The 12,619-nt window shown below is 36.6% G+C and overlaps 1 protein-coding gene and 1 long non-coding RNA gene across 3 annotated transcripts in view; one reads left to right on the plus strand and one right to left on the minus strand.

Moving 5' to 3' along the window:
- Positions 1 to 12,619, plus strand: part of LOC140849192 (uncharacterized) — a 77,546-nt gene that overhangs the window by 16,231 nt on the left and 48,696 nt on the right. The window lies entirely within an intron of this gene.
- EFCAB3 (EF-hand calcium binding domain 3) overlaps positions 1 to 12,619 on the minus strand; it is a 42,609-nt gene that overhangs the window by 5,702 nt on the left and 24,288 nt on the right. For both annotated transcript variants that reach the window (XM_073235840.1, XM_073235839.1), the window contains exons 5-8: positions 8,610 to 8,681; positions 7,426 to 7,546; positions 3,963 to 4,144; positions 3,410 to 3,594 (exon numbers count right to left, since the gene is read on the minus strand). In XM_073235840.1, the coding sequence (XP_073091941.1) occupies positions 3,410 to 3,594; positions 3,963 to 4,144; positions 7,426 to 7,546; positions 8,610 to 8,681 (560 nt within the window). The remainder of the gene's footprint in view (positions 1 to 3,409; positions 3,595 to 3,962; positions 4,145 to 7,425; positions 7,547 to 8,609; positions 8,682 to 12,619) is intronic.

Below are 12,619 nucleotides of genomic sequence, written 5' to 3' on the forward strand. Positions count from 1 at the left end.
TTTTTTATTTCAATTTTCTGAGGGTAAAACACGCACATGGTTCAAAATTCAAAAAGTATGAGTATATACTGTGATCTTTCTGCCACTTCTGTCTCCCAATCCCCTAGTTTCCCTTTCTACAGGCAACCAATGTTACTTTTTTCTTGGATTTCCTTCCAGGAGATTTTACAAAAAAAAAAAAGAATGTGCATTTCATATTTTTCTTCCTTTTTACACAAATGGTAGTGTACATTTTTTGTATTTCCTTTGGCCATCTGGAGCTCTTCTACATCATCACACAAAGTTTCTTAAGCCATTATAATGGCTGTAGAATGTTTCATTGTTTGGATGAAGCATAATTTAACCAGTCTCCTAGTCATGGTTTAGTTTTCTCCCTGATCTTTTGCTAGTATAGATAACCCTGTAATGAATTCCCCTGTATGGTGGTATTTGGAATATGTGCAAGATAACTGTGTATCCTAGACAGTTTCCTAGGAGTGGAATTGCGAGGTCATGAAGGTGGCAGAATATGCCACCCTAAAATATGTGACTTTGGCCTAAGGATTATTTTGAGCTGAAGGCACTTGAAAAATAGCAGGTGTATGGAGGGCACTCTCATCTCTCCGTTTTCTTCCTGAATGCGGGAGATAGAACCCCGCCCCTTATGGAAGATGTCTTCATTATACTAGGAGGAAAGTAACATTGTTAGCACTAAGGATGAAAGAGTCAAGGCTGAGAGAAACAAACAAACCTTGTTAAACTACCCCTTATCTTCCTGGTTACTTCTCCAGGAAATTAAGTATCCTAGTCCAAATCTCTTTGCCTAGACACATTGTAACAATTTACTACTCTTTGTCCAATTCAGTATATAAGGGTTCAATTCTAACTACTTCTTTGTGTCTGTATTCTCTTGTGGGACCCCCATGTACATGTGCAACTTAACAAAATGCATATGCTTTTCTCCTGGTGAAGTATTTTATGTCAATTTAATTCTCAGGTCCAGCCAAAGACCCTAAGAAGATAGAGGAGAAATTATTCTTCACCTATAATCAAAAGGTGTGAGATCTGTCATGTTGGCAGATATTGACAAATTTCTTCTGTAGAGGATGAACCAATTTAAACTCCCATCTGCAATTTATGAGTGCCCCATGGATTTTGCAACTTTTTGATCTTGGTCAATCTAATATGGAAAGATAATTATCTCAGGGCAGTTTTAATTTGGTTGTTTTATGAAAAGTGAGCTTAAATATCTTTTCATGTTTCTGAGACCTGTCTTTTCCTATTCTTTGCTAATTTTTATATGGGTTAGCTTTTTAACAATCAATTAGAAGCTCTCTGATGTATCAGAAAAGGTAGCTCTTTGTGTTATGAGTTGAAAGTGTGATTTTTTTCTGGTCATGTAGAGATTTTTTATCTTGAAGTAGTTGAATTAATATCTTTCTATTAAAAAATACTTTTGTGTCATAGTTAGGAAGGCCTTCCCCAGAGTTTATTTCAGTTTTTTAAAGATTTCTTTTCTTTTCTCTTTTCCTGTTTTACATTTATATCTTTGATGTATTTGTAATTTCTATAAAGTATGAGTTATGAATCTTTTTTTCTCAGATGACTGCCTAGTACTCTATTCAACAACCTATGTTTTCCCTGTTGTGTTGAAATTTTCCATTTTTCTTAAATTAAAATTCTCTTTCTTTATCTGTATTTGGACTTTCTCTTTTGTTCTTTGAATCTATTAAAATGCTGAACATACTGTTTTAATTATTGGAACTTTTACTAAATATGTTATGCCTTAATGTTTAATATTGTTAGTCCCTGTCCTTATTATGTCTTTCTTTCAGACTGTTCTGACCGTTCTTGCTTATTTATTTTTTGTATGAAACAGATTGTTTAGTTTTAAAAATCCTTTGGATAAATTTCTAAAACCACATTAACATTATAGATCAAGCAAGAAAGAACAGTATCTTTATGATGTCAAACATTCTTAATTTGGGGCATGATCTACGTTTCTCTTTGTATACATTTTCTTCTGGGTCCTTCAGGAGCATGTTAACATTTTCTTCCTATAGATATTTAAGCTTTTCTTCCTATAGATATTTAACATTTTCTAAGTAATCTTCAGGTATTTTATCTCTTCTATGATGACTTTAAAAGAGGTAATTTTATCTTCTTATATCTTCTAACCTGTTAGAACTGGTTGTTGTTTGTGGCATTATTATTATTTTTTACAGTCGATTCTTATCAATTAAATTCTTGCTTTCCATTTTATGTGTTCACCATTTATTAATATTTTTTAATATTACTCAAAAATAGTACTAAAAATATTCAAGTGACTGTTCCAGTGACTACTTTTATGTGTTCACCATTTATTAATATTTTTTAATATTACTCAAAAATAGTACTAAAAATATTCAAGTGACTGTTCCAGTGACTACTAAGTATTTGGGATTGCATTATTGAACAATACAGGGTACCTGCCTCATGGTGCGTATATTCCACTTTGGAGACATACAAATAAGCAAATAGGTATGTGATGTAATGTTCTATAGTAATACATGCTGTGTAGAAACATGAAGCAGGGTACATAAGGGATAATGGAAGATGTTATTTTAGACTAGGTGGTAGGCAGAAGGCTTCTCTGAGGAGATATCATTTGAGCAGAGACCTGAAGCAAGGAAGTGAATCATGCAAATATCAATGGAAATAGCATTTCTAGGCACAGATAATAGCACATATAAAGGCATTGAAGTGAGAAGTATTATACTTTGTCTGTTTAAGGAAGAGCAAAGCCAGTGTACTACCTTTTTGCATCCCACTTCCTTTTCAGTTTAGTTTCCTTCTTTCTAAAATGTACCCTTCAATAGTTATTTTAGCAAAGGTCTAAGAGGTAAACTCTTCCATTTTCTTTGTTTGAAAGTATATGTGCCCTCACTCTTGAGTGATAGTTTAGCTGGGAATTATATCCTAAATTGGGGATATTATTTCATCTTCTGGCCTGTATTTTTGTGGACACAAAGTCTGCTGATAAGTCTACTTTTTGTTGGGTTGTGGACTTGGTTCTTTCGTCCCGTGGTGTCTGGCCCAACCATGATCTATGCCCGTTGAAGTTCTGTACCAAAATGCAGCTTCTGGTTCCTGAGTTGGCGGGACAGCAACAGGAGGCAGGACCAGAGGGCCTCTTCATCGTTGTTCTTATATTCCCTGCCCCTGGCGCCAAGCCTTGGATTGCATATTTTTTCAGTAAGTTCAGCTATTTGTTGAAATTAAATGAAATATTTATACCCAAGCTTAAATTTAGGAACATGGCTATAGAATCTGGTTTGAAATCTAATGATTGAAACATCTGTGATTATAAAGTGTGTTACTAGTTCTGTTAAGTTAAAACTTAAAAACTGGAGTATTTAAATAAACTGATGTAACATAATTTAAATCTCACCTGTGTTTTCCAGTCTCTTTTATGGAAAAAATAGTTCTCAAAGAAATTCAGAGACTCCTTTCTTCTTAGCATTTCTAATTTTTGTATATCTTGGAATGGCTTTCCCAACACTAACCCATCCACATTAGGAAACAATGGAAAGATGGGTATTTTTGAATATGGGCTATGTGAAGGAGGATTGTATCCTAGTAAGGTAAAACAAAAATGGTATCATGAACAACATAAGAAGACAATCATATAAAAGACGTACATATGATCCCTGTTTTTCTCTTTGGCTAGTCATCCCAGTGGCCATGACACCCCTTTTCATTCTCCTGTGCTCACTGCTCCCCCACAACCCCCATCCAGAAACTCTAGGCTTCCCAGACTCTAGGCTTCACCTGAATCATGAGGATTCAGGTAAGATGTACATTTGCTTTCAAATAATATCTGTGTGACAGAGGCCAGTCACTCAGTCTGCCCTTGTAACACTTGGTCCTCTAGCATTTATTTCTGACCAGTAATATGTGAATAAATCCTTTACAACAGTGGGGAGAAGCCAAATGGCTCTTACTCTTGAGCTCTTCAAGAAATTTGAATAAATCTTTTTCCTTCATTATTGCAGTCCGGGCAGCATTAGCAAAGGTAGCTGTGCTTGAGCTTAGAGGTATACATAAGTCTTGCTTAAATCTCTTTTTTCCATAACCCATAGCATAGGGACTCCTCGTAGTTTCCTGGAATTTTCTTCGGAAATAGCTTAAGGAAAAAAAAAAAGCAATCCAGAAATGGGTAAAAAGTGCTATAGTTCTACTAAAAAAGTGCCTTAATGTTCTGCCCTTCAGAATTGTGAGAATAGTTTCTACTGTTTTAAATCACCAATTTTGTGGTAATTTTTATAGCAACCCTAGAAAACTGATACGAGAGAGAAGAGAATATCCTAGGCAAATACTTGCAGGTTAGAGAGCATGGAATAGTTGAGGACCTGAACCAAACGTAATATAGGATATGATAGGGAAGTTACAGGAGATGAAACTGGAGAGTTACGCAAAGGATAGATATATAATGAAGGACCCTGAAAATACCATGTAAAGTTGAAACTTTTTCAAAGGGGACATAAGAGGCCATTGTAGGGGTTTTTGCAGGTTAATGGTATGACTAGATTTGTTCCTGGCATTGTAGGTGCATATTTTCCAATTGAATATTAATTATTCTGGTTGCAAAGTAGAAATGGGTAGAGATGGCAAGAATGGAGGCAGAGAGACAGGATAAGAGGATATTGCAGTAATCCAGGCATAAGAAGATAGTGATTTACACTATGGTAGTTTCTTTGGGGATAGAGAGAAGTGCATGGATTTGAGGCATATTTAGGAAACAAGATTTTGTTTGTGGTTGGATGTAAGCAGTGAGAGAGCAGCAGCAGCTAAGGATGATGCTGGGCTTTGGCAATGGATAAACAGGGAGATGAAAGAGTCATTCACTAAAATTTGGAACCTAAGTGGAAGAACTAGTGGAAATAGGGGTGGAGGAAGGAAATGAATTAAGTTTGGACATTTTGGGCTTAAGGTAGCTATGGGACTGCCCAGTAGGCAGATAGAAACTCTAGAGGAGGATCTGGGCTGGACATACAGTCTGATCTTTCTATGCCTCATTCTCCTTGCCTATAAATAGGATATTGGAACCTACCTCAGAGTGTTGAAGTGAGGACTAAATGAGATCATTCAAGAAATATTTACTGAGTGTAAATCTTTTTTTCCTAGACACTGGGGATGTAACAGTAAATAAAACAGACAAAAATAATGCTTTCCTTCATGGAGCTTACATTCTAGCATGAGAAAACAGATAACAAAATAAATAAGTATATTAGAAGGTGATAAATAGTATGAAGAAAAATAAAGCAGGGACAGGGAGACAGGGAGTGGTAGAAGGACTGCAGTTTTAAATAGAGTGGTCAGGGAAGGCTGTACTGAGAAGATGACATTTGAATAAAGACCCAGAGTTGGTGAGATAGTCATGTGGATATCTTGGCAAAGAGCATTTGAGATACAGGGAAGAGCAAGTGCAAAGGCCCTGAGGTGGGAGCATGTCTGGTTGTATTTGAGGAACAGTAAGAAGACCAGCATGGCTCAAGCAAAATAACAGGAGATGAAGTCAAAGAGGTCAAAGGTGAGTACAGATATCATAGAAGGCCAGTAAGTCATGTAAAGACTTTGGCTTGTACCATGAGGGAAATTTAGGAGGGTTTTAAAGGTTTTAAGTGGAGGAGTGACATGATATGACATTTTAAAAGGATCATCTGTTGCTTTAAGAGTCAAAGAGTCCACTAGGCAGAGGGAGTGTGGAGAGTAGACTAGAGTGGGCAAGGCAGGGGAGGAGAAGTTAAAAGGTACAAGCAGGGAGACCAGTTCAGAGACAGTAATTCAGAAAAAAGCTAGTGTATATAAAGTGCTTACTCAGAACTATTCACTTAGTAAATGCTCAATAAATGGTATAATCAGCTATAGGAATACCTATCAACTTCTGTCATTATCCAGGTCAAGACCCTCTTTCAGAGGAAACCAGTGAATTATCTTGACACTTGTTTGACAACTAATTGTGTAATATATTTTTTATTATTTCACTTCTGAATGTTTAGTTATCTATATACTTAATGGCTTTTCTCTCCATTTGTATTGTAAGCTCCTTAAATGCAAATGCTAGTGTATTAAACAGTTTTGATCTCCTTAGAAACCAGGTACATGATAAGTAACAACCGCAATCATAATAACAATAAAAATACCAACATCAGCTAACATTTCCTAAGCACTTACTGGGTGTGAGAGGCAATAAAGAGAGGTGGATTCTGAAAGCAGGTTGTGCTAAAATTTAGGCACCACTGCTCTTAGACAAGTTACTTTATTGACCTGCGCTTCTCTTTTTTGATCTGTAAAATGGGGATAATAGTACATACCCATCAAGGAGGTGAGGATTAAAATAGGTGATATGTATATTCTATGATTATTCTCATTACTTCCACATAACAATACAGTGCTTTATTCCATATAACAATACAGTATTTATATACATAATAATATTTATCAAGCTCTTAAGATGTGCTAAGACCTTCACCTGCATTATCACATATCATACCCACAATTGCTCTATATGGTAGGTAGTATTAGCATCCCCATTTTATAGATGAGGAAACTGAGGTTGAGAGGTTAAGTGGTGTGCCAAATTTCTGAACCAAAAGCAGGCATTTAATACATGTATTGGATTAGAATGAAGAGTAGACTGTTGTGCACCCTCTGTCCCACATCTGGCAGAGATACAGAAGAGTATCAAGAGATTGCCTGTTGAGGAGCAGATGGGTATTTTTGCATTGTTGATAGTATTCTGTATATTCAATTCTAAGTGGGATAGCAGAATGCTTTGAAAGAGTTTGAGTTGAAAATATTGATAATAGCAACATTTAATTTCTAAAGTACAATGATAAAAATACCTTGAGGAAATTTATTTTTAGTGGTACTTGCTGGAATAAACAAACACATTCAGGTGTGAGAATGTTTCTTCGTCTTCTATTCTTAAGTCTAATTCTGGCTTTGCTCCGGTCCAAAGGCTATTTTGGGAGGTTTGAACTTGCTGTACCTCATCCAGAGTGAAGGGACCTCTCAAGAGCCCCTGGTAGTTCTAGCATGAGTGGGAGTATCTTGTACTCCAAATTAGATGTCCAAACGCACTCAGAGTTATCCCTAAAAAGTCTTTCTCCTCTGTGATTCTCTAGCCTAGAGTAGTAGAGGCTCTACTTTCTTGGCTTTCATAGGCCCTCAGTGGGATCCTGAGATGATCTGAGGCCATCTTGCAATTTTAGAGCTAAGCAGTACTGTTGGGGATGAAGGGTAAGTTTTCATGTTGTGGCAGGTGAGTACTGCCACAGACACCTTCTCCTTTGGTTTAGAGCAGATCCTGTGGAGTAGGATGTTAGTGGGAGGTGACTGCCTTCTTAATATCCTCGTCAGTACTTCTGTGGAGACCATTTTGCCCCTTTCTTTGCTGCTTACCTTACTAATTCCATTATAGCCTTTCTGGGTAAGGCTGATGTCTCTACAAGCTTTGATAGGATTTCAAACAACAGGATCCCAGGGTTGCCAGGTAAATCTAAACAGGCCCCCTTTGCTGGAGCTATGGAGGGAACAAAAGTTCAAAATACCTTCTGAAAAAAACATCTATCAAAAAAAAAGGGAGTAAGCTGATGGTCTTTTTTAAAATTTTTACTGTATCTACAATATTAATACCAAGTCAGAGACTAGAGAATTATAGGAAAGCACTCAAAATCTGTTCTATTTGGTAGAAAGGTCATTTTGAACAGACAAAAATGACCTTGGATTAAAATTCAATGACTTCTAAGAAATGCAGTAATACAGTTAACATAAACATGAATTATATATTAAGGACTACTGCCTTGTTCTTCTAGGTAAAGAAATTGTTGATAAACATCTCAGGTTTGCAGGCAAACCCTCATTACTATAGTGGTATTTGAAGCATTAACTTCTGTTAATCCTAAAGACAGTTCATAGACTATGAATGGGTGTATTCTCAAAGCTGTGCGCAGCATTTGGAATTTGCAATGCATTTATCCTAGCAAACATGATATGAATAGTGGTTAGACTTTCTAAGGAAGTCAACTAAACTCATAAACAAACCATTAGAGGACTAATAATATTCCAGGTATGCCTCCACATCATTTATAACCTATGTGAGAACATGCTCTTTAATCTCCAACACATTCTCCAGCCCTTGCATTGAAGGCAGAGATTTCATCAGGGTAAGGGAAGATTATTTTTTAGGAACAGTAAGTTATCAACACTCCAAATTTGCATGAAAGAGGGCATTTTTCTTTCTCTAAAAAATATTTTTTCTTTTGTAAAAGAGGTGCCTCCCAAAGTAGCACACATACTTGGTAAGAATACGATAAAGGTCACAAAATTTTTCTACACCATTCCTTGAGTGTTCTCTTTGGAGACCAAAAAGCAGTGTGTCCTGCAGAAGGACTTGATGCATTTAAATTAAAATTCTAAAATTTGCTTAGCAAATATTGTTTTGGAGGAGCAGTACAAAAGTCAGTCACATCCCAGAGTACACCTTTCTGATTTGTCTCCTGATTGGAGGCCTAAATGAATAATAGCTACTATGCAGTGAGTTGCAACTACCCACCTACCATCTGTTTAGTAATATCTCCACTCACCCACAGCTTTAAGGAAGCAGTCCTTATCTGTTAGCACCTTTATAAAGTCTGAGAAATTCACTTTTCCATCTCCTGCAACAGAAATCTAAGGCTCAGAACAAGGATGTAAGATGTATTTAATTATCAAATTATATATTCAATATAAAAATTAAAACACTTTGGTTCATTCAATACTTAAAATCAGAGAGCATTTAGGGCTGGAGTTATGCTCAGGTAAGCACTGGTCTTGAAGTGGTCTAAGCACCATCAGAGTAATTACCACAACCCACAGAAGCAATGGTGGGCTATAACATCAGACCTGGGGCTCCTGGCCACTGCAGTCCTATCAACTCACTCTTTTCCTAGAGACTTGTCATTTTTTCAAGGAATCCACCCCTGCCTTCCCACTCCAGACCACTCTCTTAATATTTGTATTAAAATATACCCAAGTTGTACCCAGTTTTCTCTAAAATTAAAGGATAATTAGTGCTATTCCTGGCATGTGTGTGTTTTTTGATGATAGAATAGAAAATTGGGCATTTAGTGGAAACAAGTGACGCCTTGATTAACTGGTGACATTGATTCACATGTGGAACTGATGCTGATTGAATGGGGCACTGGCAGTTGAGTAGGGAGAGGTGAGAGGTGATAATATGCTGAAGATACATTCCATGCAACATACCAGCTTGGGCTATAATCACCAGCTCAGTATATTCACAGAAAGCACTTTTACACCTTAAAAATATTAACAAAAATGCTGGGACATCTAAAATTCAATACATTGGTGGGCTCTAACGATGGAAGAAAGATTTGAACTAATATGATTCTAACAGAACAAAGGACTTGGATTTTCTTGGTAATGTCATTTTTAATGTTGTCAATGCCTTTGTATCTATTTTTTAAGGCACCCTCCAAAATGTACATCATGACAGGTAATCTGAATTTGACATACACTTTTAGTTCCCACACAGGACTTTTTAAAGAACAGTTCATTTTATAGCATTAATTTAATTTCATAACTTGCACACATACTTCACTGATATCCTTAAAGAGAAACATATAGAGTTAACCTTTAAATGACACAGGGATTAGGGGCACTGTGACTCCAATGCAGTTGAATATCATGTATAACTTTTGATTCCCCCAAAACTTAACTATTAATAGCCTACTGATGATCAGAAGCCTTATAAACAATTAATACACATTTTGTATGTCATATTATGTACTATATTCTTAAAGTCAGCTAGAGAAAATATTAATAAAATCATAAGAGAAAATACATTTACAGTATTGTACTCTATTGATAGTGTAAGTTTACATTGTGTATGAGTTGTATACAAGATGAGTCATCAGTATCTACATCAATATTGTCTTATACAAAGCAGTATAGATGCTATATGTATTACTAACACTAGACTTTAAAATGAAAAGATAATGTGAAAAAGAAATTCATATTCCTTTGTAGGTATGAAAATTCATGCATTGATAATGAAGCAGCAATAAGATTGCTTTATCATAGCCTAATGTAACTGATACAATTGCATATGGTAGCCTAGCCTATACACAAATGAATGTATTATTAATTTTTTATGGCATACAGTATAACAGTCATATTATAATAATACAATATTGGAAATACTGTTAGATTTAAAAAAGCAACTTACCTGTGATAAGTTGATACCCAGTTTCCCCAATTACAAGGCAAGTATACTGAATGGTAATGTGATTCTTTGAAAGTAATGTTATCAAACAGTAAGACAATGAACACATCTCATTTTATATTAAGTATCACTCGCCTTCTGCCTGGGGCTAAGCTATCCACTTCCATACCCATCTTGCGCATCATGTTCTACACAGTGAATACTTAGGTGATGACGATCATGATGACACAAAAATGTCTCATATAATTCTTGCTGAACAGTTACTATATTTTCACATGAAGACTTACAAATACACAGCAGGTAAATTTATTAACTATACGGCATGACAATTATTAAGTGGAAATGGGTCATCATAAAGGTCTTCATCCTCGTCATCTTCACACTGAGCAGGCTGAGGAGAAGGACGGAGTGTGTTGGCCTTGCTGTCTTGGGGGTGGCAGAGGCGGAAGAGGTGGACGAGACACCAGGAGAAGCAGGCACACTCAGTGTAACTTCATGGAAATACACTGTAATTTCTGCCTGACTTTGTTTTTTCAGATTCTCTAAAAATGTTTCTATACAGTACCTGTCCTATTTCCACCTTTATCATGGAAAGGTCCATGTTGTAAAAGAAGTTCAAAGCAGTCTTAAATATCAGAACACTTTTGCCAGATTGTCTGCTGTCTGTCTGTTTTCTGGCACTGCTTCTCCTGCATCTTCTTTCTCATCATCCGGCACTGGTCTGGAAGCACTCATCTCCATCATGTTGTCTTCTGTTAATTCCTCTGGTGTGGTGTCTGTTAGCTCTTGAATTTGTCCAAGATCCGTATCTTGAAAACCTTCACCACCCACCCTACCACCTGACTGTTTTTTTTTTTTTGCTATATACACCATCTCTTTGAGGATTTCCTTGATTGGCTCTATCATAAATCCTATGAAGTCATGCACAACATCTGGACCTAGTTTTCTGCAGCAGGAATTTATGATTTGGGGCTTGATGGCTCTCACAGCTTTTTCTAGAACAATGATGGCATTTTCAATGGTGTAATCCTTCCAAACTTTCATGATATTCTTTCGATTGGGGTTCTTTTCCATAGTGTCAACAATCCCTGTGTGTAATGAGCCTTAAAGGTCCCTATGACCCCTTGAGCTAGAGACTGAATTAGAGATGTGGTGTTTGGGAGTAAGTAGACCACATTGATGACTTCAGTGTTGAACTCATGGGGGTTCTGGATAGCCAGGGGATTGTCCAGTATTAAAAGAACTTAAAAGGCAGTCCCTTATGGCAAGATACTTCCCAATTTCTGGAACAAAGTATCAATGGAACCAATCCAGAAAAAGGGTTCTTATTGTTCAGGCTTTATTGTATAACCAAAGAGACTGGCAATTTATCTTTTCCCTTCAAGACTTGGGGATTAGCAGCTCTACTGATAAGGGTGTCCTGATCAGAAACCTACTGTATTCTGCACAAAACAGAAGAGTTAGCTTATCCTTTCCTGCCTTAAATCTGCTGCCTCTTGGTCAGCAGAACTGGCTTCTCCTGTTATCTTGACATTTTTTAAGCCAGACCTCTCTAAAATTATCAGACCATCCTTTGCAGGCATTAAATTCTCCAACTTTAGATCTTTCACCTTTCTTTTCCTTTTGTTGTCATATAAAAAGACTCCACTTTTTCTCAAATCATATTAAAGTCTATAGGTATGCCTTTCTTATAACATTTCTGCACTCACATAAAGGTACATTTTGAATATGAAGTAAAAAGATACTTCACAAAAAAATGCAAGGTTTTTGTGACTGCTGGTATAGCTGCAGTGACGGCTTCATGAATTTCCTTTTTTTTACAATGGCCCTTATGCTGGCGTCATATATATAGATCTTGAACTTATGGGCAACTACAGCTGCAGACCTCAGTCTATGGTATATCAAGCAATTCAACTTTTTCTTGTAATTGCATGATTTCTCTGCTTCTTGGAAACACTTTCATCATCACCAGAGGCATTTCATATGAGTCCCATGGTGTTATTCAAAGTTCACAGTATTGCATTAAACATGATGAAAAATATGGGAGAACCATGAATGATAATTTTTTACTATGATACACAGTTTACTGGAGAGATGAGCTGCTCGTGCAGAGATGATTAGTGTCACATGGCATTTTAATCAGATATTTGTGTTAAAAAGAAAAAAACAGGCCCAATGTGGGGTCACTTCTGCTGGACCAAGTCACCAAGCTGGGCGTAATGCCTTACCTAATTGCAGATTCAGCCTCCCGCAGGAGTGAACTTTTAAGCCAATCCTTCTGGAATTTCTTCATCACTAGTGAGGCCATCTGCATACAATCCCTGTTCCTCCAAAGGGAGGGTGACCTTACCTGAAACAATCATGAATCTC

The sequence above is a fragment of the Manis javanica genome, chromosome 4, assembly GCF_040802235.1.
Source record: "Manis javanica isolate MJ-LG chromosome 4, MJ_LKY, whole genome shotgun sequence".
Taxonomy (NCBI): Eukaryota; Metazoa; Chordata; class Mammalia; order Pholidota; family Manidae; genus Manis; species Manis javanica.